At 46.5% G+C, this 24,425-nt stretch overlaps 1 protein-coding gene across 5 annotated transcripts; it reads left to right on the forward strand.

Annotated features, from left to right (window-relative positions):
• Nucleotides 1–130: 130 nt before the first annotated feature.
• On the forward strand, nucleotides 131–23,113 carry LOC114883904 (zinc finger protein 252-like). Of its 5 annotated transcripts, none has more exons than XR_003790733.1 (6): nucleotides 168–1,712; nucleotides 2,671–2,742; nucleotides 3,099–3,225; nucleotides 3,907–4,020; nucleotides 13,418–15,879; nucleotides 22,658–23,113. XR_003790733.1 is itself a non-coding variant. In XM_029202176.1 (6 exons), the coding sequence occupies exons 3-6, from the start codon at nucleotides 2,710–2,712 to the stop codon at nucleotides 15,706–15,708; spliced, it is 2,565 nt and encodes an 854-aa protein (XP_029058009.1). In that variant the 5' UTR covers nucleotides 168–667; nucleotides 1,588–1,712; nucleotides 2,671–2,709; the 3' UTR covers nucleotides 15,709–16,004. The 5 variants fall into 5 exon arrangements, 4 of the variants coding, with proteins under 4 accessions (XP_029058011.1, XP_029058009.1, XP_029058010.1 ...); XM_029202176.1 differs by lacking the exon at nucleotides 22,658–23,113 and having other exon boundaries at nucleotides 168–667; nucleotides 1,588–1,712; nucleotides 13,418–16,004; XM_029202178.1 differs by lacking the exons at nucleotides 168–1,712; nucleotides 22,658–23,113 and adding an exon at nucleotides 131–136 and having other exon boundaries at nucleotides 13,418–16,004.
• The last annotated feature ends 1,312 nt before the right edge of the window (nucleotides 23,114–24,425 follow it).

Genomic DNA, 24,425 nt, shown 5'->3' on the forward strand with positions numbered 1-24,425 from the left:
TAGAGTCCTCTGAGCCGCCTAGAGCGACCCGACAGAACCCTAGGATCTGATTGGCCGGTAAGCTGGCGACGGGGCGGAAGTTCCTAGCGGGCGTTTCCGGCCTGGCGGGTTAACCCTCGCCGGCCTGTTGTGTGGGGTACGTCTACCTTTCTCGGCGGAGCCGAGGGAGTCTTAGCCTCCCCTCGCGTGGAGGTGCCTGCGGCGCTGCGACAGGCAGGACGGCGCGGGGCTGGCCCAGCCGAGGGAGCGCCTGTTCGTGCGGCCTGAGGGGCGGGCCGGGCGGAAACCCGCGCGGGGGTGGGGTCCGGGCTACCCCGGCGCGGAGGCGGGGCGGCGGGCAAGAGCCAGGCTTCACGGAGGAGGCGAAGTTTAGGCACGGTCTGGGGATGCACCGAACCTGTGCTTTTTCTCAGATGAGAGAGAGTACCTTTCACTCATTAGGGGTAGGTTCAGTGAAAGGATGAAGTCGCGGAGGCTGTGCAGCGAGGGGACGTTGGTGCACATCCCGGCGCTGAACAATCCCAGGGCCCATTCATTCGCTCGGTGGGCGCCCAGTACACACTGCCTTGGTGATGATTAAGATTTACTGGGTTTTGTTTGTGGTTTGCGAACACTATGCGAAGCACTTTATACATTTTTCTCACTTAACTCAAAATAGTCACTTAAGGTAAGTGGTGATGTTCTCATTTTATGGTCTGTGGAGAAACATGTCACTTACTCGAGACCCTTCGTTAGGAGGTGGTGTATCTGAGATTGGAACTCAGTCTGGTGGAGCCCAGGGCCTATGCTTCTAACAGGAGTGTTACGTGCCTCCCACATGAGGCTGAAAGGGGAGGCAGAGTGCATTTGGAAGGACCACTTGTGCACAGCACACAAAGGGCGTGAGCACCAGGGACCTGTCAAAGGCAAGCCCTGGCTGAGGACCGAGAGGCTGCCTCTGGCCTGGGTGGCCTGAGGAGGAGATTCCGGGATGGCCCAAGAGAAATGAACTGGGCATTAATAAGCTTGGGTTCAGCTGTCAGTTAGAGCCCAACAGAGGCTTAAGTGATGAAGGCGGGGCAGGCAGGGTTTGTTCTGGGTTGTGTCTCTGAGGTTCCCTGGGTTTTACCCTCATGGTCACACTAGACAGAAGTGTTTCTCCCTGTTTCTTTTTTATCATCAGGGAGGAAAAGCCTTTTCTAGAAACCTTTTTGAAAACTTCCCTTAACATCTTGTTGACCTTCAGAAGATGGGCCTAGGGCCAAAGTAGCTGGGGCCAAGGAAAGCGGGCACATTTCCACCTGAATTAAGGGGTCTGTTTGCATGGAGCAGGCTGTGGGGGCAGAGGCTGACTGTGTATCAGAGGCCAGTTGGAAAGGTTTTCATGGGAGTGGCACCCCGTGTCACCTGTCACCCTAAATTATCACCAGATCTGTGGTTCTAAATGTCATATGTATGCTGACAGTTACCAGTGTATACCCAGCCAGCTTCAGCCTCTCTCCTGAAATTTGGACTTGTGGATCGAAATGCCCTCATTCTCCGCTTGTAGGTCTGATAGGCATCTTGAACATAACATGTACAAGACAACTTTTAATTTTTATCCTTCAGATATACTTCTACAGTCTTCCTGGGTAATTGGAGATTTCATCATCTCAGGTGTTTGGGCCAAACATCTTGGTGTTTCATCCCACATCTAATTTGTCAGCAAATCCTATTGACTGTACCTTTGAAAGGTATCTGCAATCTGACTGCTTATCACCTGCTACCACCATCTGGTCCAAGACACTATCGTCTCTAGCTGTGTTATTGCTGGGACCTTCCGGTTGGTTTTCCTGCTTCTACCCTTACACCCTCCTCCCTGCCCCCTAGTCCATTTTCAAAGCAGCAGCCGGAGCAGCCGCATGTCAAGTCATATCACTCTGCCCAGACCTTCCAGATGCTCCTAATCTCATTCAGAATAAAAGCCTAAATCCTGTAGCCCAAAAGTTACCCCACCCCCCTCTGTCTTGCCCTCCCCTACTCTGCTTCAGCCCCTCTGGCCTCCTTGCTCTTCCTTGAACACGTCAAGTATGCTTGCACCTTGCAACCTTTGCACTTGCGCCTCCCCCTGCCCAGGATGTATCTCCCCTGATACCTACTTAGTGCCGGCCCTCACTCCGTGCATATCTGTTTTGATGTTACTTTATCAGAGGTGCCTTCCCTGGCTGCCTTTCGTAAAATATCTCCTCCCAACAGTTGCTGCCCTCGTGCTGCGTGTTGTTTCTCTTCCTTATCCCCGACACAAGCATCATGTCTGTCAACTTCCCTACGGCTTGTGCACTGCTGTAGAGTAGGAGCTTGTTCTTCTTGTCCTCAGCTGTTTGCCCGCTGCCCAGGATTCTCCTGGGTGGGCCTGAGATGCAGACCGTCGTCTCCCCTTGTCAGGTGCACCGCCGGGGACCTGGCTTTCGCGTGTGGCCTTGTTATGCTGTCGTACTACGGGCTGCTGGGGACGCTTCCTGGGGGGCAAGGGAATATGTAGTCTCAGGCCACTGGGTGCTGAGACCATTGTTCCTTCCTGGGGATTTCAAGTAGCCTACAACTGGGTCTCTGCTGCCACAGACCTCTTGAGGTACAGGCGCGGAAGTCTCAAGTTGCTGTGGGGAGCAGAAGGCGGGTCAGGCTCCATCACACTCTTCCCTTTTGCTACAGCTCTGCCTGCCTCCTCGGGACAAGCTTGGACACCCAGTGATGGCCCACAGGCAGCTTTTTCCTGGGCCCCAGGTGAGTGGTCTTCGTGGAGACGCCTCAGCCCTTTCCTGGCTGGAGTCTCCACGGTTCCCTCTGAGGCACTGGTCTCAGGGTAGTTGGCTCCCTGTCTTCATTGATGTCCTCAACCCTTGGGTTCAAGTCCCTGAAATGCACTCTGGACTGTGTCATCTCACCCCTGGACTGGGCACAGAGGAGGGCAAGGAATGGGCAGGTAAACACGAGTCAGAATGGTGTCTGTCCCAAAGAGCCCACTCTTGTGGGGAAGGCAGTCTGGTGCATGTGCTCAGAGGGGTTTTGCCCATCCTGAGCCTAGTGCCTCCCTACCCCCAGGCCCGTCCTGGGGTTGCAACAAGATCTTGTCATTCCAGGTCTTGGTTTCCTTCGAGGAAGTGGCCGTGCTCCTTTCCCAAGAGGAGTGGGGCCATCTGGGCCCTGCTCAGAAGAGGCTCTACAGGGATGTGATGCTGGAAACCTATGGGAACCTGGTCTCGCTGGGTGAGGCTCTTCCCAGGAGCTCAGCTCTGGGCTTCCTGCTCCATGAATGGCTCTGGGAACTGGGACTGGGGCTGGGCTCAAGGCTCAGAGGCTTCTCACCCCCTGGGCCCAGACATGGGGCATTTGTGACCCTGGGCCCAGGCAGGCCTGGTCTGGGCAGAGGAGGGGACAGGTGGTGCCAGGGACTCCCCCAAGTTCTTTGTAGGAAGTATGGGAGAACATTATTCATTGAACGCCAAGTATATTCATATCCCCTCAGTTAATCTTCATGCATCTTCGAGGTTGGTGGTAGGATACATAGTTTATAGGTGAACCTGAGGCTGACAAATATCACTTCATTAAGTTCACACAGGCTGTCAGGGCAGATCTGGGATTTGCATCCATTTAGCTTCAGAGCCCTGCTTTATACCTGCCTTATACTTAGTCTGCTGTACATCAACACCTCCTCTACCATGAGTCTTCTGCCATGATGTGTTCAGGCCCCAAGTCTGTCCCTTAACTGTGACCCCCAGAAGAGCTGGGTTTGACTTTTCTTCAGCTGGGACAGAGGCCTACTTCCGTGTCCATGCTTTGGAGACCAGGTGGCAGGCAAGGTCATGACAGCACACAGACGCTGCCCATGGGGCCATCCTGCCCTGGACCTGGATGAGTTGTCAGTCTTGCTTTCTTTCTCTGGAGCAGGACTTCAAGGTTCCAAACCTGATGTCATCTCCAAGCTGGAGCAGGGGGAAGAGCCATGGGCCCCACACTCACCAAGAATTGAGGGGAGCTGGATTTGGAGACGCAGGCGTGCAGGTGAGTCTGCAGGAACACCCCCACGTTCTCGTGCCCCTGCTGGCAGGTGCCACCACTTCACCAGGCCAGATTGCGTCACCACCAGAGCTTTGCTTTCCTTCTCCACCTTCTTTCTCTTTTTTGCTATTAATGGCCCCTATTCTGTGCCCCTGAATGGGGTCATGTTTACCTTACCCTAGAAGATGCTCTTTCAGTTCCTGAAAAGAGCTCGGGTGTCTCCCTAGCAGCTGCCTCCCTACCCTGGCTGCCTCTCAGTCGTTTCCATGTCACCCAGTCCTCAGGCCTTGCTGGCCAGCTCTGCCTTGGCTGCTGGAGACACCACTTGGAGAGTCCACCTGGAGGCTTGCCATCCTGCCCAGACTCTCACCCCTGCTGTTCACTCAGAGTTCCCAGGCTGATTCTGGGCTTCGGAGAAACGCGTGACTTAGGGCTGCTTCTTGTGTGGCGAAGGATTTGGGCATGTACATAGTAAGCGGAGCAGAGTTCCTGTGCTCTTTGCTGCATGGCAACTAACATTGCCTGGCCTGTTGTGCATTCCTAGCACTGTGCTGGCACAGTGAACTTACACAATCCTCCAGCATCCCTGCAGAGTCGGTGCTCAGGAAAATGAGGCACAGAGAGGTTCAGTTGCTAGCCCGAGGTCACACAGCCAGCCAGGGACAGAGGTGAGTTGGATCTCAGGTGGACTGGCTCCCTACCACGTGCCTTTTTTTTTTCTTTTTAAAGGTATAATTAGCATATAATATGCTATGCATATTTTTTAAACTTTTTTAAAAATAAATTTATCTTATTTATTTTTGGCTGCTTCGGGTCTTCATTGCTGCGAGCGGGCTTTCTCTAGTTGCAGCGAACAGGGACTACTACTCTTCGTCTCAGTGCACAGGCTTCTCGTTGCAGTGGCTTCTCTTGTTGTGGAGCACAGCCTCTAGGTGCATGGGCTTCAGTAGTTGTGGCACGCGGGCTCAGTTGCTCCGCAGCATGGGCTCTTCCTGGACGAGGGATCGAACCTCTGTCCCCTGCATTGGCAAGCAGATTCTTAACCACTGCGCCACCAAGGAAGTCCCTGCTGTACATGTTTAAATGTACAATTTGGTAACATTTTTGCATATGTATGCACCTATGAAACTGTCCACTATGGTAGAGATAGCAAACATATTCATTACCCCCAAAAGTTTTCTCATGTCTCTTTGTAATCCCTCCCTCTCACCGCTTCCCACCTCTATCCTGAAGCAATTACTGATCTTCTTACTGTCACTATAGATTACATTTTCTAGAGTTTTATATAATTGACATCATGGAGCATGTATTTTTTTTTTTTGCCTTGCTTTTCTTGACTCACATAATTATTTTGCAATCCATTCATGTTGTGTGTCAATAATTCAGTTCTTTTTTATTTCTGATAAGTATTCTGTTGTATGGATATACCACAATTTGTTTATCCATTCTCTGTTAATGGACATTTAGATTGTTTCCAATTTGTGGTTAATACAAATAAAGCTGCCATGAACACTTGTGTACAAACCTTTGTTTGCTTGGCCATACATTTCCTTTTCTCTTGGAAATACCTAGGAATAAAATGGCTGCATTACATGGCAGGTGTTTATTTACACTTTTAGGAAACTGCCAAAGTGCTTTCCAAAGCAGTTGTACTATTTTACATTCCCACCAGCAAGGATGAGAGTTCCATTTCCTCAACTTCCTTGCCAACAGTTGGTGTGCTCAGTCTTTTAATTGTAGCCACTGTGATGGATGTGTAGTGGTATCTTATTTTTAATTCCCCTGATGATTAAAGATGTTGAGCATCTTTTCATGTGCTTGTTTTCCTTCTGGATTTCTTCACTGGTGAATGTCTGTTCAGATCTTTGCCTATTTTTTAATTGTGTTTTTCTTTCCTTATTGTTGATTTTAAAAGAGTTCCTTTCTAAATACAGGAATGTTCTATTTACAGGTCCTTTATCAGATATATACTTTGCATGGATTATTCTCTCACTCTGTGCCTTGTCTTTTTATTCTCTTAACAGTGTCTTTTGAAGAGTAGAAGTTTTAAATTTTGGTGAAGTCCAGTTTGTTAATTTGTTCTTTCATGGATTGTGCTTTTGGTGTCATATCTAAGAAATCTTTGCCTAACCCAGAAGATTTTCTTCTTTGAAAAGAAAATTTTATAATTTAAAATTTTTATGTATTGCATTTAAGTTTTGATTCATGTTGAGTTAATTTTTGGTGTGAGGTATGGATCCAAGTTTAATTTTTTACAAGTGAATGTCCAGTTGTTCCAGTACCATTTGTTGAAAAGACTATCCATTCTCCACCTGCACTGCCTTTGTACCTTTGTCAAAAAAATCAGTTGTCCATGGGAGCTGCCTGATGGTCTAGCGGTTAGGATTTGGCACTTTCACTGCTGTGGCCTGGGTTCAATCCCTGGTTGGGGAACTGAGATCCTGCAAGCTGTGTAGCACAACCAAAAAAAAAAAAAAAAAGAGAGTTGTCCATATATATGTGAGGTTATTTGGAGCTCTCTGTTCTCTTCCGTTGTTCTATTGTCGATCTTTATACTCCGACACCACACTGTTGTGGATGCTTCATTAAAAGTCTGGAATCAGGTAGCATTTGTCCTCCAATTTTGTTCTTCATTTTCAGAGTTGTTTTGGCTATTCTAGATCCTTTGTATTTTCATATGAATTGAAAAATCAGCTTATTGCTATCTGAAAAAAGTCCTGCTAGCATTTTTGTTAAGATTGCATTGAATCCATAGATCAGTTTGAGGGAAATTGACATATATTGTTTTCTAACCCATGAACAAGATGTATGTCTCCATTTATTTGTCTTAATTTCTCAGTAGTATTTTATACTTTTCTGTGTACAGGCATTTTACGTCTTTTGTCAGATTTATTCCTAAGTATTTCATATATTTTTTATACATTTATTGAAGTATAGTTGATTTACAAAGTTGTGTTAATTTCTGCTGTACCATTATATATATATATATATATATACATATATTCTTTTTTTTAATTTATTTTATTTATTTATTTTTGGTTGCATTGGGTCTTTGTTGCTGCGTGTGGGCTTTCTCTAGTTGTGACGAGCAGGGTGTACTCTTTGTTGCGGTGTGTGGGCTTCTCACTGGGATGGCTTCTCTTGTTGCGGAGCACAGGCTTTAGGCGTGCGGGCTTCAGCACACGGGCTCAGTAGTTGTGGCTCACGGGCTCAGTAGTTGTGGCTCACGAGATCTGGAGCGCAGGCTCAGTAGTTGTGGTGTACGGGCTTTGTTGCTCCGTGGCATGTGGGATCTTCCCAGACCAGGGCTCAAACCCGTGTACCCTGCATTGGCAGGCGGATTCTTAACCACTGCACCACCAGGGAAGCCCTCTTTCATATTTTTCATGTTTTTGTACATGGTATTTTTTTTAATTCCAATTTCCAGTTGTTTATTACTTATAAATAAAAAACAGAATTGATTTTTGGGTGTGTACCATGGGAACAGTGGGCATGTAGGGGAATAGGCCCATGATGGCAGGAAGGAGTTAGGGGTAACAAAGTGCTGGAAATAAACAGGTGGTACCATGGCCTCTGTTTCTCTCACCTGGATTTTCCCTGATAAAACATAACCGGTTAAACTTACTTTTAGGGTCCCTCTTAGTTTCTCCACATACAATGCACCACCCTCTGTGGGGCACACAATCTGTTAAACATCGTCCCCTGGTGACCCTTTTTTCTATCTTGTCTTTCCTCCTTACCTGGACTAAGAAGTGGTTCATCTCCCAGGAGAGGTCTGATGTCTGAGCCCATAGTGTCCAGGGGAAGAGAAACATCAACCGAGACAGAGGTGTCCAAGGAGGAGTAGACAGGACCACGTCAGGCTGTGTTGGATTTGATTCTTATCCTAGGAGAGTGGAAAGCTATGGAATGTGTGTTTAAAAATAATTTATTTTTGTGCAGTGAACATGTGTCATTTTAGTAGAACAGCAGAACTGATCCCTGTAGAGAAGTGTGGTGACAAGAATAAAACATCACCCCAAATCTTGCCTTGCAGAAACGTTCATTCTCGGCATTAGGTGACAGTATTTCATGGACCCCAGATGCATTGGCTCGACCAGATAGAAGTTTGTCTCCCTCGTGTAACAGCGTTCCTTTTTGGTGGATTCTCGGTTTGACATGCTTGTTAGGAGGCCAGCTCGTCTGTCTTATTTCTCCGCCACCCTCTAGAGCGGCATGCCTAAACACTCACCTCCAGGTTTAACACTGGGTTATGGGAGAAGGAGAGAGTGGAGGAGGCCATTTCACTGCCGTGGAGTCTATGACCTTGTCTGTGACCTTGAAGTTGCCCATGTCGCTTCTACTCACATTCCACTGCTGAGAATTCAGTTATGTGGCCACACCTAATACTGTTATTTTCTTAGTGGTTGCTCTGGAACTTACCGTGTACATCTTAACTTATCAGAATCTACTTCTGGTTTATACTAACAATTCCAGTGACCATAGAATAGTTATTCCTATAGAGCGCCATTTCCTCTCCTTCCTTTTTGTTTTTTGTTGTTGTTTTTAAATATTTATTTATTTATTTGGCTGTGCCAGGTCTTGGTTGCAGCATGCGGGATCTAGTTCCCTGACCCAGGGAACCTGGGCCCCCATTCTTAACCACTGGATCACCAGGGAAGTCCCTCTCCTCCCTTTTTGTGCATTGTTGTATATCTGTGTGTGTTACAAATTCAACAATACATTCTTATAATACTTTATATAATTTTATGTCTGTCGTGGAAACTAAAAGAAGAAATGAGACCAGCATATATGTATACAGTTTGTTATATCATCTACTTTCTTATTTACCATTTCTCTTCATTTGTTCCTGTGCATTTAAGTTACATCTGCTGTCGTTTCCTTACTCCAGTGTATCTTTCCTCTTACCCACCTCCTTTGTGCTGTTTTTGTCACGTGCAATACATTTCTATCTGTGATATTGTGATTTATAATAAGAAGTATGTATTTGGTCCTCATCCCGTTTCTGGCACAGAGCTCCTAAAACCCTCGGAATTTCCGAAGTAATGAGAGTAGTGAAAATTGCTCTGTTGTTTTTGAAAATGCCCTAGCAGTCCAATCCAGTAAAATCTGGGCAGCAGTATATTTAAAAGTCAGTCTTGGAGGTTTGTTGTGACTCAAGGAGGCTGGATGCAGAAAGGAATCCCCCACCCTCTCAGCCACACTCACCAGGAATTTCCCTCTTTAGGTTGGAGTTGGAGGGGATGATAGGTGCTGGTGGCCTAGCCTGATGAGATGTGGGGAGCTTCCCCTGGGAGCTGCAGGGAGAGGGAGCCCCTTCTTGGCCCCACCCAAGAGGAGTAGAGCATCTGTCATGCTGAGCTGGGCGGGTGGAGGTGCGGCGGGTTAGGGCTCACATGCCACACACTCTTGCTGCTCTTGCCAAGTTTTAGTAGATTTTCTTGAAAAACCGTTTCTTCATTTGCTTTTTGCTCTTGGGACAATTTCCAGAGACTTTAAAATGGTTGTTAGTTGGGGGTGGGTTTTTTGTTTTGTTTTGTTTTAATAGTTCTTGCCAGCTTTGTTTTGCTGTGACTTGGATCCATGGAGTTTATTACACTGTCATCAAAGTGGAATTTCCTGACTTTCAATTTTGAAGAATATTTTTGCTGGATGTAGAATTCTAGGTTGGCAGTTGTATTCTGCAGTACATTAAAAATGTCCTTCTGTCTGCCGTCTTCCACTTCTGAAGTCGAAAAGTCAGCCTGCGATTTTATTTTGCTTTGAAAGTGATACATCTTTTTCCTCTTGCTGCTTTTAACATTTCTTTTTTTGGTTTTCAGCAGTTTGGTTATGTTATACCCATGTGTGGTTTTCTTTGCATTGACATTACTTAGGGTTCTTCGAGCTTTCTGAATCTATAGTTTATAGACTTTTGTCAGTTGTGGGAAAATCTAGGCCAAAATTTCTTAAATTATTTCTTCTATTCCTTTTCTCCTCTCCTCCTGGGATTTTGAGAATATACACATTACACTTTCCACCTTGTTGCACCTGCTTCTTATGCTCTTTTCTGTATTCCCTGTCCTATTTTTTTCCTTGCTGTGTTTCAATCTGAATACTTTTCAGATTAACGTAATCCTCTGTTTTGTTACCTGCTATCTGCCAATGTACTGTCTTGTCTGTTGAACTCTTAATTTCAGTTTTCATTTGATTTCTAGTGAATTCTCTATCTCTTTGTTTTCTTACATATACTAATCATGGTTTGTTTGTTTTAAGCTGGTTCTTGATAATATCTGAATTGCCTGTGGGTTTGTTTCAATTGTATATTTTTCTCCTGGTTTCTTGTCGTTTAGTCTTTTTTTTAAAACATGGCTTCTGATATTCAGTTGTATCAGTTATTATAGATTAAAAATTATAGAGGCTTTATATGATGTTACATTCTTGAAAGAGGATCAAGTCTCCTTCTGGCAGACAGATAAAATGCCATTGGATCACCTTCCCATGTTAAGGGGTTGGTCTTAAGCTTTGTTAGGGCGGGTCTGATACTCAGGGGAAAATTCCCTACTCATTGTTCCCCTTTGAGGAATGTTAGGGACCTGGTTCATTATTCTGAAAACCAGTAAATAAAAGAATCAAGGATTGATTCTGCTTTCACTAAATGGGTTATCCCTCAGGATAACTAGACAATTCATGAGTAAAAGTTTCTTCATAGAAACTTTAAGGGTTTAAAAAAAAAAAAAAAGGTCAAACCTGAATCCTGAGATACCAGCTAAAAATTCTAAATACAGAAGACAACTAATCCTACCACCTCCTTCCTCTAACCCTGTACAAAGAACACCCAGCAGTAAAATATCTTCTACCTAGGGCAAAAACAAAGGAATTGCCTCAAAAAACCAAATAGCCCTAGGTAAAGACTTGCAAATTTTGGCATTTGGGGGTGCCCTGGACTTGTAGCCACCATCTCATTCAAATGCCCTTCTGATTCATGAATAGCCTCATTCATAGAGTTCCCAAGTATCTTTTTATTGCCTCAACATAAAATACAAACAGGCATCAACTATAATTCCGTTTTTAAAAGAACTAAAAAAATAACAAAAGTAAATTAAAAATAAACTAAAATACAAACAGACAACCAAGGATCCCTGACATCTGAAGCAGCGTGAACTGGTGTGAGCCGTTGCTTCTTTTTTTTTTTTCTTGGCTGCTTTGGGTCCTCGTTGCTGCACGCAGGCTTTGTTTAGTTGAGGCGAGCGGTGGCTACTCTTCGTTGTGGTGCGCGGGCTTCTCACTGCAGTGGCTTCTCTTTGTTGCAGAGCACGGGCTCTAGGCGCATGGGCTTCAGTAGTTGTGGTGCGCGGGCTCAGTACCTGTGGCTCGCGAGCTCTAGAGCACAGGCTCAGTAGTTGTGGGTCACGGGCTTAGTTGCTCTGCAGCATGTGGGATCTTCCTGGACCAGGGCTCGAACCCGTGTCCCCTGCCTTGGCAGGCAGATTCTTTTTTTTTTTTTTATAAGTGGTGGTAAGAGTTTATTTATTTATTTATTTTTGCTGTGTTGGGTCTTCGTTTCTGTGCGAGGGCTTTCTCTAATTGTGGCAAGCGGGGGCCGCTCTTCATCGTGGTGTGCAGGCCTCTCACTATTGCAGCCTTTCTTGTTGCGGAGCACAGGCTCCAGACGCACAGGCTCAGTAGTTGTGGCTCACGGACCTAGTTGTTCCGCGGCATGTGGGATCCTCCCAGACCAGGGCTTGAACCCGTGTCACCTGCATTAACAGGCAGATTCTCAACCACTGTGCTACCAGGGAAGCCCCGGCAGGCAGATTCTTAACTGCTGCACCACCAAGGAGGTCCCGGAGACGTTGCTTCTTGACTCATAGATCACTCTGTTCTGTGGTCTCTTTTTTTTGCCACATTCTTCATTCTGTTTCCTACCTGGTGAAGTAGCACCTCTTGACAAGGATCATCTTTTTAGACTCTGGTCCCAGGATGTTGACGACTCTTAACTCCTCAGATACTCCTGACAGGAGCCACAGGAATTCAGGACCTTTACCATCCGCAACCTGCCCCTTCAGACTGCTCCTAGGTTTCTAGAATGAAGTATTGTTTGCTTTTTACCTTTCAGACTTGAATGGTAAAAATCAGTCCCTTTGAAGTACTGGGCGTAGTTCTGCAAAGACAACTTAGCCCAGTGTTAGATCCCACCCAGTTAATATTTTCAGCTCAGTCTCTCTGTTCTGCCTAAACAGTCTGAAAGTGACAGCTCTAATAATAACCACTGTTTACAAAAGAGAGAGTCCATTGTGCTTTCGCAGTCTCTCAAAACTGTGAGAGGCTACCCTCTCACAGTTCTCACCAGGTTGTCCTTCCACTGGTCTTTGTAGCCACATGATTCAGTGCTTTTGGCTGGGTGGTTTTGTTTTTGGTACATTTCCTTTCACTGTTCAGTGCTTTTGGCTGGGTGGTTTTGTTTTTGGTACATTTCCTTTCACTGAGTCTCAGAATTCAGTTGTGTCACAGTTTTTACAAATTTTCAGGTACTTTTATCCATTGGGAACATGTGGTGTGGACTGTTGTACACATTTGGCTTTTTTGCCTTGTGCTATACCTGCTATTTGAATGGGTAGGTTGCTTCTTTGTTTCTATTTTCCATGATTTACTTTTGTGAAACCAAGTCGTCCACATCAAATAATTTTTCCCATTATGTGTTACTCAGTATGCCCTTCATTCATTATATATCGTTTGTGATACATTTACTTTTCAACAAATGTTTGAATTCCTGTTATGTATAAGCCACGGAAGATGCCTTTTTTACAGAGTGTGCAGCAGTGACATCAGTGTAGGTGCTGACCATCCAAGCCTCCACCACTGACTTCCCCATCTCCCTCCTTGCCTTCTTTTTTTTTTTTTTTTTTTGATGTGGACCTTTTTTTTTATAAGTCTTTATTGAAGTTGTTACAATATTGCTTCTGTTTTATGTTTTGGTTTGAGGCATGTGGGATCTGAGCTCCCTGACCAAGGATGGAACCCTCACCCCCTGCATTGGAAGGTGAAGTCCTAACCACTGGACCACCAGGGAAGTCCCCCCTCCTCACCTTCTGAGGGCGCCTCTCCCTCAGGTCACACCTCGAGGTTCCTGCTGCATCTGTGCCTGGTTAGCCCATCTGAAATGGAGGCATTTCACCTTGGGTTTCTTCCCTCCCTCCCTCCTTCCCTCCTTCCTTCCCACACCAGCTTTCATTGCTCTGAGAGCATGCTTCTCTCTCCTCACCTTCTCTTTTCTCTTCCCAGTAAGGTCATTTTTGGTTTTGCATTCTGAAAATCCAAATCCTCCTAGGAGATAATTGTTTCATATAAATATTTCTATTTATGCTCTAAGTATTTCCCATAGTAAAACATGAGTAACTCTTTTTTTTTTTTTTTTTAGGTTATGTCTCTAGGAAGGAAAAAAAAGAATTGACTCCAAAGCAGGAAATTTCTGAAGAAATGGAATCCCAGAGAACAAAATTAGAAGAGCATGTAAGGAATATTTCTAAGGAATCTGATTTTGAAGAGATGACTAAAACTGAGGGAAAGCTAAATAATTGCTGGGGGAAATATGCAGTGGAGGGACTTAAGAAGGATTTCCCCCAGAAGAGTAATTTCAGGCCAGTGAGAGTGACACATGTGAAAACCCCCTTGGGGGAAAGAGGTCCGAAATTCAGTGCAGCTGAGGTAAACTGCGCTGCAGACGCAACTTCTGTCAGAAACTGCAGACTGTCTTCAGGAAAAAGTCTCCACCAGTGTGTGTCATGTGTAGAAAACTTCCAAACGAGTAAGGACCTCACTAACCTCCAAAGTTTCTGTGTAGGAGAACAAGCCTGTCAGGCAGATGTGTTTGTGAAAGTGCCCGGGCAGAGTTCAGTTTTCAGTGAGAACCAGAGGATTAACAGTCCAGAAAAAGCCTTTGAAAAGTGGGCTGTGTGTGGAATAGCTTTTGGTCAGAGCAGAGCTCTCATTCAGCACCCGAGAATTCACAGTGGAGAGAAGCCCTGCGGGTGTGAAGAAGGTGGCAGAGCTTCGCATGCCCGTCCCTACGCCATGCAGCACTGTAACACTTACACTGGAGAAAGACCCTGTGAGGCTAACGAATGTGAGAAAGCTCTTAGCACATGTCCGTCTTACATTCAGCATTGTAAAGTTCACACTGGGGTGAAGCCCCATGAGTGCAGTCAGTGTGGAAAAACCTTTAGTCATAGCTCTAACCTGATCCATCATCAGAGAGTGCATAGTGCAGAGAAGCCATACATGTGTGTGGAGTGTGGGAAAGCCTTCTGGAGACAGTCACACCTCACTCAGCATAAGAGAACCCATTCTGGAGAGAAACCCCATGACTGTGCTGAGTGCGGCAAAGCCTTCAGCGCACGATTGTCTCTCATTCAACATCAGAAAACTCACACAGGACAAAAGCCCTATGAGTGTAACGAATGTGGAAAATTCTTTAGCCTGAACCGAACCCTTATTGTTCATCAGAGAATCCACACTGGAGAGAAACCCTATAGGTGTAATGAATGTGGAAAATCCTTCAGTCAGCACTCACAAGTTATTCAACATAAGAGGGTTCACACTGGAGAGAAGCCTTATATCTGCAATGAGTGTGGGAAATCCTTCAGTGCTCGCCTGTCCCTCATCCAGCATCAGAGAATTCACACTGGAGAGAAACCTTATGGGTGTAATGAGTGTGGGAAAACCTTCAGTCAAAAGGGACACCTTACTCAGCATCAGCGAATTCACACTGGAGAGAAGCCCTATGAGTGTAATGAGTGTGGAAAAGCTTTCAGCCAGAGTTTTAATCTCATTCACCATCAAAGGACACACAATGGCGAGAGGCCCTATGAATGTAACGAGTGTGACAAAACCTTCAGTGTTCTCTCCTCCCTTGTCCAGCATCAGAGAGTGCACAACGGAGAGAAGCCCTACGAGTGCCACAGCTGTGGGAAGGCCTTTAGTCAGGGCTCACACCTAATCCAGCACCAGAGGAGTCACACTGGAGAGAAGCCCTATGAGTGTGGCGAGTGTGGGAAAACCTTTGGACAGATATCCACCCTAATTAAGCATGAGAGGACACACAATGGGGAGAAGCCCTATGAGTGCGGCGACTGTGGGAAAGCTTTCAGTCAGAGCGCACACCTCATCCGCCATCGAAGAATTCACACTGGGGAGAGCCCTTACACGTGTAGTGACTGTGGGAAGGCCTTCAACGTCCGCTCCTCCCTCATTCAGCATCTCAGGGTTCACACTGGCGTGAAGCCTTATGAGTGCAGTGAGTGTGGCAAGGCCTTCAGCCAGCACTCACAGTTTATTCAGCATCAGAGGGTTCACACTGGAGAGAAACCCTACATGTGCAGTGAATGTGAGAAATCATTCAGTGCACGCTTGTCCCTTATCCAACACCAGAGAATTCACACTGGAGAGAAGCCCTATAAATGCACGGAATGTCAAAAATCCTTCCGACAAAGCTCTCACCTCATTCGACATCAGAGAATCCACAGTGGAGAGCGACCTTACATGTGTAGTAGATGTGGGAAAACTTACAACCAGAGAATATCTCTTATTAGTCATGAGAAAGTTCACAGACTCCACGGTGGAGAGCAAACCTGTCGGCGTGACGAGTGTGGGGAGCTCTTTGGCGCACAGGCAGCGTTCATGCAGCACCGGAAGGTTCATAGTGGAGAGTGACTCACTCTGTCTGATACATTCTTCACAGTTTTACAGCAGGAGAGTTCTACTGATAAGAAAGCTCACTTTATGACTTCCCTTTTGGAAATTCAGCTCTTAAGGAATTAAACTATCTCCCAATGTGCTGCTCACTGAAGGCAGGCTGCTGAATTATGTGGTAAATGTTCCAAGGTAACATGCCTTCCCTCAGACCCAGAGGATGGCTCCCTGCTTGAGTGTTTTAAATGAATGCAACTTAAATATACTTTCCTAGATCATGTTTTTATAGCACCAGACCTTAGTGTACAGTTAGGTGTTTCATTTGGCCCCTGTCTTTCTTTTCTTTCCTCTTCATCATCTATTTCAGCTTCAGGAAAAGTAACTGAGATCCTTGAACTTTCGAGTGTGATTGGGTTGGGGTTTTCTTATTTGTTTGTTTGTAGGGCCTTTTCAAAATGTTTTTGTTCTATTTTGAGGGATATGATACCTTTAACTTCAAAGGGGTTGTCCCTTTTCAGCATCCGGTAATCCACAGAGGTGAGAAGGCATATGAGTATAAGTAGAGTTTGTTAAGGAATGAGATGAGGCTTGTGTGTAGATTCAAACTGTTGAGATGGTGCTAGGAAGTCAGGTGACTCATGTAAACTGGGGTTTCCTACAGGGTAATTTGAAAACAAAAAACCCCATGAATTGGAGGGGTGGGATAGGCATAAAGTAGACACAGGCTCGCATGGGACCTGGGACACAGCTTACAGATTCTGTTGGTATATTCTAGATCCACTTCTGAGGGAAAGGAGGTGAGTGGTTGGAGCTGTTCCCTTTCACTGGGTGGCCTCGCACCGAGCAGACTCTGGTGAGGAGGGCAGGTCCTCCTGCTGCCAGAGGACAGGACTCCAGGTGAGGCAGGGACACGGCATTAAGCACCTTTTCGTGGGTAGGTTATCATGCAGGCTGTTTGTCAGCCTTGGACCCCTGTCTGCATGCTGTAAACATGCTTTTGTCCCTCCTGGGAGCTGTATTAGTCAGTGGTGTCTCAGTGCCCGTGGTCCTCCCACCTGATGCTCGAGGTGATGCTAAACATCCTGGGAGCTGATTTCCTGAGCACAGTCTTCAGAGTGGCTGCCCCTGGTTCATCACGTGTGGTTCACTGCAGTGTCCTCAGAACCCCATTCTCCAGAAGTTTCTATGGCACTTCCTTCTGTTTTTGTGGAGGAAAGATTAGCATCAAAATGGGCTGAAAAAGGGTTATAAATATGAGAGATTCAGCAGAAGGAGTCTGTGAGAGACAGTTCTAGAAACAAATCTGGGAATTGAAAGTGGCTGCTGAGAGTCTGATGAGAAGCTGGTACCGTGTGTGAACCCTTGAGAAGGGGCTAACAGGATCTGGCACGGGCTGCAGTGGGACGGCGCTTTATAAGGCAGGGTAAGAATAAGGAAGGGTAAGAATGGAGTGAAAGAGGAGCAGTGAATTGCTTAATAGCTGGACATTCTATTCCTTTATCGTATCCTTTTCAATAATAAGTTTATTCCTATTTTCCTGCTTTATTAAAGAAACTTTCTCTTAGAAGTTAACTGACCTTTTTTCCTTATGCTGACTTGACCTATGGCTCAGGTCTTATTTTCCAGGCTCTTGTCTATATAGCAGTAGTATTGGTCTTTACTCGTTTTAGAATTTTGAGGAGCTGATTGGAAAATCTGCCTCTTAATGATACTTCTCCTAAGCACACTTCACCACAAATAGCTTTGACATTTTTTAAAACTGGAATTAATACACTGTGATAATAATGGTTATCATGTGCTAGACAAAAATTCTGACTGAGTCAACAAACCTTTACCTTTTTACCTTAGTATGTGCGAGGCACTGTGATGAATGCTTCTCCTGGGTTTTCTCATTTAATCCTCACATCACTTCAGTGAAGTAGGTACTTTTATTAGCCCTGTTCCACAATGAGACTGAGGCACAGAGAGGCTGCTCGGGGGTGGCTCTGGTACCACATGGCTCTGCCGCCCACAGTCGTGGATCCCCCACTGGGCACCTGCCCCAGGCCCACACCCGCTGCACCCCCAGCACCCCAGGCAGGGAGCTTGCAGTCCTGAGGCTGACCCATCTGACTAATTCTGGCCCATTGAAGTTGTATGTTTCACTTAATGTGGTTTGGTGGATAGGTCTTGTAGATGTGTCATCAATGAAGGAAAATGGGAAGATGGTCCAAAGTTGGGAGCCTCTGGCTTGTGACTTTACTAATCATTGCCCGATTACCGTGTTCCAAAAAGAGAGGGCATGTCTGTCTTTTCCTGAGGTGACTGGACACCTTCATCTCCTGAGCTGTGTCAGAAGCTCCTCCCATGGCTCTCCTGGCTTCAGTCTGAGATGGGGCCTTGGAGCTTTTTATCCAGTTACACCTTCTGCTGTAGAGAAAGGACTTCTGGGAGGAAGGAAAAGAAGTTCCCTGTTCTTGCTCCAAGGATCTCCTTGGCGTCCTTGCAAGAGACACAAGGACTCAGAGGCTGTGGCAGTGTCTTCCTCGCAGCCATACAATTAGAATGCCAGATCGGGAGGAAATATGTGGGGTTTTTTTCTTTATACATTCATCTTTACATACGGTGGACAGATTACTTAATTGAGAACCTCAGCTTTTATTCTAATTCTCTGTTTTAGGTTGTGTGGCTAAAACGTCTTTATGAGTAATTCCTGCAGTGAGTTTGGATCATGTCTTAGTTTTCAGTTAAATGTTTTACCCAAATTGTACTGAATTTTATTTACATAGCTAATGTTGTCCATTTCATTCATAAATATCCCTGTTAGCCAGTCTTACCTAGCTGGGCGATGGCATTAGTATTGGTTGGAGCCAGACTGTCTCCTGACGGTTCGAAGCCTCTCTGTGCTGCATGGTGAGGAGCACAGGGCGCCCATCCACCTGGTGCCGCCTAGCGTCTAAACCCAGCCGATTACCTGCGGTTGAGAAGGGCATTTCGGTTTCCCCAGTTGATGCGAAGAAGCTGTTTCTAAAGGAGTTTTGTGACAGTGCAAGCAGATGTACAACCTTCCAAAATCCCCCCTGTGGCCCGGGCTTTCATCACCTGAAAGGTACTAGAAACAGGGAGATGGACAGTGGCCAGGACAGTTTTGACATTCAGGAGGTTGAGCTCTGGTCAGCAGACATCGTACCGTCTGTCTAGCACTCATCCCGAAGACGCCCCTATTCCTGCTGCTCTATTTGGTCGGGCTCAATACCCTCACACGGGGAAGAATAAGGATATTTTCAGGTCCCCCTGGAGCCGCTGTTCTGGTGAGGTGACAGGTGTTCTCTCTCACCTACCTGCTGCACAGCAGGCGGGTGAAGTCTCCTGCCTTAGATCTCCATGTATTGGTAGTTCTTGCCACAGGCTGTGTGGGATTATGACTGGAAGGAACTCAGGGCAGTTAATACTTGGAGGAAGACATTGTTTACTACTCATTGAACTAGTAGAGTTGGTTGCAGTTTGGTTGATCTGCTCCCCATGAAACACTTTTGTAGCCTAACTGGACTTGGGGGCCGGACATTGGCAGTAGGTGGGATTGGTGTGGGGGTGTTGAGAAGGGCCCCTACCTTCAAGCTTGTGCGGCAGGAGCTGCCCAAGGACTCAGCCTTCCTGGCAGACAGCTGTCACTATGAAGGTGTGGGTCATGGGGCCCAGCCAGGACCTGCTCCCTGTGTGGGTGTCAGGAGTGTCGTATTTGTAAATCCAGAGTTGTTTTGTTATTTCTGGTGTCTGCCTATTGCCAGAACATGGGATTATTAGGTAAAATTCCCAGAGACTTCGGGCGGCCTTTGCTGTCAGGAGAAAGGACGCTCCAGACAGTGGGGGCAGGGGCTGAGGGGTCACAGGAGCCCTTCACTTTTCCTGTGTCTGCCTGTCTTATGGTATTTCCACTGATGCCTTGGTGTGGTGGACTCCTGAGGATGACCCATGTCCTTGACCTCCACCACTAGCTCTTGAACCACAACTGAAGATGTGAATCATAAGGGGACCAAGATCTGCTCTTTCTGCTGTAAACGATGGTCTGCCCATAAGTGCCTGTTAATGTGTTGTGTGTTCCCCTGCCAATCCTACTGGTTTATCATGTGTAGTTGACATTTCTTCTTTCCCCACCAATTCTAGGTTTTACTTGAGTTTCATGCGTTTATTCACAAGCATTGAAAGGTAGTGGGTGGATTCCATTATTGCTTATGTTCATGCAAGAGTGGGTAGCAAGTGACTCAAGCTGCTGCCTTGAGTCTGAGGACCTGAGTTTCCAGGCAGCGGGACTGCACTGGGATGTTTTCACTTTAACACTGCATACGTGCAGCATCTTCTGTGTATCTGAAGATGGGACCAGAAGAAAACTGCAGGATGGAAGTTGGAGGGGTTAGTTGTGGGCACTAGGGCTCCTAGTTGTAAGTAACAGACACCTACTTAAGATAACCTGAGCAAAGAAGGGAGCACCATCTGTCAGGATCCAGGGGGGTCTTACAGGGCCCCAGGTGAGGAAACAGCTGCAGTCAGGAACTGGAAGGGTTTCTGGATTTCCCTCCCCTGGATTATATCCTGGTTTCCCTGCAGACCTGCCTTCTCAGTTTAATAGTGCACTGGGCTGAAAAACTGGCTGCCACCACAGTTGCTGGGTTCACATCTGCTTCTTCCAAGAGACCTGCCAGAATAAGGCTGGGAACTTAGTATTTTAATTCATATTCTAAGGAGAGGATGTTGTCCAGTCTCTGGTCTGGTGTCCATTCACGTACCCATAAACCTGTGGGACTCCAGTGAATGTGGCCATGGGTGCAGAGTTTGGGGAATGGACTCTGGCCCACCTGGGTTGGATGTCAACACCTGACCAGTTGGCTGTGTCCAGAGGGGCAGGATGGCTGCTGGGGCTACTGTATTTGTTGAGTGGACAAGAGCAGATCCTTGAATAGGGCGTGGGGGCATTAGAAGGCCATGTACATAGCGACCTAGGAAGGGATAGCTGGAGGACAGGAGGGCCTTGTGAATGGGAAAGGGGCTGGAAAGGAACCTATTGCTCTTAGCAGAACTTATGAGCCCCCAACCAGCACCAGGCTCTATGGGAGAAATAGGCACCAGAATTGGCCTGGGCAAGTCCTGCCCCGACCTTAGCAACCTGCTCTGGGGACTCAGATAGTCCTAGCAGCATCGGCTTTGGGCTTGGCCACGTCTCCAGGTGTTGGAGCATCGTGCCAGGTGTGGCCTGGTCTGGACAGAGGGTTAGAGTGAGTGTAGGGGGTGGGGGGACAGGGGTAGGTCTGGGATGGTGCACAAAGATGCTGACACAAGGGCATCTGGACTGAGGTTCCAAGTCCCTAAAATGTGGGCTTGGGGTGGGGGGGGGCATCTCAGCTGCTCCTGAGTCTGTGAGCTCTACAGAAGAGCTAGGGTTCAGCAGTTGTGTTCCAGGCCTGACTCCTGGAGACATTCCTTCAGCAGTGGGCAGAAGTGCTGGCAGATGCCCTGTCCCTAGCATGAGGGCTGCACCACGTGGTCTAGCATCCACCCCTGTGTCCAGCCTCCAGGATTTCCTGCCTCCGCCACCAGCCTCTGCTACAAAACCTGCTAAAGCTTCTCCACTGCTCGAGGTATTCCCACAACCGACCTGTATGAAAAGATGGGCAAAGCTCATTAGTAATCGCGGGCCTGCAAAATGATATCACTGTGAGATGCTGTATTACACTCACCAGATTAGCAAAAATTAAAAGTTTGATGACGACAAGTGTTGCAAAAAATGTAGAGCAACAGTTACTCTCACACACTGTTGATAGGAATGAAGTTGGAACAACACACTGGAAAATACTCCGGCACTGTTAACAAAGATGCAAATAGCCCACAACCCAATTCCACTCCTACACATACACACAGCAGAGACTTGCGTGAAAACCAGGAGATGTGTCCCAAAATGTTCATAGCAGCCGTGTTTGTAATAGCAATACCTGATAACAATCTAATGTAGGTGGAGAGAAGACAAAAGGTTTTATTCATACATACAATGGAAAACTTTATCAGAATGAATTACCCTCAGCTACCTGCCTCAACATTCTTGAGCTGTCACCTTGCAGTGGAATGTGGGTTTTCCTAAATACACACCAGTTTTGATTGCTTCTAGCAACTGAACCCCAGCGTACCCAGGGGATGAGTGCAGTGTGACCTGAGAGGGAATGCCTCACAGCAAAGAATGGCAAGACTTTGTCGGTTTATTATCAACAGAAACCTGGGTAATGTAAATGGGAATAGATTCTAGGGCTGTTAGACTAGAGGAGAGAATGTACTGAATTTGTTACATGGCAGATGGCTAATTCAGGGAGCTATCTCAGCAGTGACTGGCTTATGGAAGTCTGTATGTGGTGTGGCCTGCATTGATGAGGCTGGTATGTCAGATCTGCCTGAATTCACAGTGCAGGACAGTCAGAGGCTCGGGCGATGGGAATGCTGGAGTGGATGCTGTGGGACCTGTCCACCCACCCCTGCCTGTGTCCTCCAGGAGAGTCTAGAGACACTTCTTTCACCCAGGTTTTGAGAAATGCGTTGGTGATGGACGTGCCAGCATCCATGAAAGACTACAGTGGCTATTTTCTATAGGCTGGGAATGATGGTAAGAGGGGCTGTCATGAAAACGGTTTCCATGCTCAGTGGTGGTGGTCAAATAGCAGACAGTAGCATGTAACCCTTTCAAAGACAGGGCGGTCATTGTCACTGTAACAGGCCCAGGGCCAGAGTAGTAATAGAATTGTTTGACCACATGTTTTGGCCCTGGATAATGGTGATGGTGACTGAAATAAGTAGGCAGCCTACTAAAGGTTATATCAATACTAGTGAAAAAAACATTAAATCTGGTGAAAAGACACCTGAACCTCATGAAAGAAGAGGAAAGCTTTCCCTTGGGGAAAGACCCTGATACTCTCCCAAAAATTTATACTATGTTTTATTCTCTCCCCCAAAGGGAATGTGGCCATTTGATGGGGTAACTGTACATTAGAGGACAGGAAATACCCACACTTTTCAAGGATGTGAAAGTAAAACTTAGCTCGGACTCAGAAAGAAAAAATCTGGTAAACTGTTCATCAGGCTAGAATAACAGACAGATAAAAAAAAAACAGCTTCAGAGTTAATAGGAAACAATATTTCTCCCAAAGAGATGTGCAGCTACAAAATGTAACATTCTACCTCTGCTTTCTTGCTCGTGGAGAAACTTTATTCTGTAACATCAGCAAGTGTTGGAAACGACATCAAGAATGAAACACCCCACTCTTGGTGGATCTAAGTCACTGACGCAGAGGAGCAGCCTTGATTTACAGCTGGAATCAGATAAGGAGTTTTGGACACCACGTTCCACATCTAAATTTTGTGGTTTCCAAGGAAACAGGAGCTTAGGTCCATTTCACAGTCCAGACCTGAGGATGACCCACGATGACTCAGCCCTGCCTTGCCTGCCTATCAAGACACTGCTCCGCTTAGATTTCACCTAAACTCCACCCCTCCCCAAGTCCTGTAACAACTCTGTTTTCCTTTCTTTGGTGAGACACTTGCCGTTCGTGTGTTTGTCGCCCTCACTGTAATGGATCTATAACCCTGACTTTGTCAGAGTATAAGTGGTCTGAGGTTGATTGGGCTATGGCAGGGGTTACTGGACTCTGGCTCTGAATTGATGTTAATTCAAAATCTTGTTCAGCAGCCAGTGTAGGAGCTTAGGGAGTCAACGGGCAAATGAAGTTTTAGCTCAGGACCATCTTATGGTAGGATCGAGGGACCCAAAAATCACCCCATGGTATTTACCCAGATCAAGAATACATAGGAGGGGTACACACACTGACCATGTCAGAATCCTCACGTGAGTTCTCTGGCTCACGGAGCGAGGGCTGTTATGATAGGAATATTTGGATTAGACAGGACAGGAGGTGGGTCCAGCTCCCCCCTTGTATACTGGATTACTCTGAGCAAACTAAACTCTCAGACTGTGCTTGTGGGCAAAATGGGGATAAAAATACCAATCTCTGAAGGACTATTGGGGGTTAGGTAGAACCAAGTTTACAGAGTAACCAGTGTGCTGCTCAGAACACAGCAGGGGCAGAGCAAAGCCAGCTGTCTTCCCTGCCACCCTTGTCAGAGCAGCAAGAACTGTGGAAAGAGCATATCGCCTTTGGAGAGGGACAGCCTGGGTAATAATCCTACCTCTACCTCACTGGCCTGTTTTCTCAGGCCAAAAAAGAAGAGGGGGTGAGGGTGTGGGGCAACTCATATTACAGAGAGATTTATGTGTGATAACCCATGGAACGTTGTGGCATCATTTTTTCCCAGAGAGCACTCTCTTAACAGAGAACTAGTATCGTTGATTCATGGGTTCATGTAATCACAAACATATATAATTAGTACCTATTGTGAGTATGGTTCTAGATGCTGGGGACAGAGCCGTGAATGAAACAAAATCCCTGCCCTCATAGAGCATACATTCTAGCATGGGAGAAAGATGGTGAGCAGATAAATGGACGGTGGTGAATGCTCCAACATTCTGTTTTTCTATGAAGAAAAATAGAGGGGGGAAAGGAGTAGAATAGCTGGGCATGGAACAGAAGAAGTAAGGTATCCTTTCCATCTACTATGGCTGAAGGAACACCTCAGGAAGCTCTCATCTTAGAAGAATTCAGCAAGTAGCTGCAGGGCCCGGGTCCCCAAGCCCTGCAGGCTGCGTGCCCTGGGATGGGCACAGTTGT

Source organism: Monodon monoceros, unplaced genomic scaffold (assembly GCF_005190385.1).
Source record: "Monodon monoceros isolate NGI ecotype Baffin Bay Population unplaced genomic scaffold, NGI_Narwhal_1 Super_Scaffold_5, whole genome shotgun sequence".
Lineage (NCBI taxonomy): Eukaryota > Metazoa > Chordata > Mammalia > Artiodactyla > Monodontidae > Monodon > Monodon monoceros.

What these genes read in the sequence shown, in the direction of transcription:
- LOC114883904 (XM_029202178.1), top strand. Translation starts at nt 2,710, where the DNA reads ATGGCCCACAGGCAGCTTTTTCCTGGGCCCCAG. An exon ending in AGCTTTTTCCTGGGCCCCAG is followed by an intron (nt 2,743 to 3,098) that starts GTGAGTGGTCTT and finishes TTGTCATTCCAG; the next exon opens with GTCTTGGTTTCCTTCGAGGA. An exon ending in TTGGAGACGCAGGCGTGCAG is followed by an intron (nt 4,021 to 13,417) that starts GTGAGTCTGCAG and finishes TTTTTTTTTTAG; the next exon opens with GTTATGTCTCTAGGAAGGAA.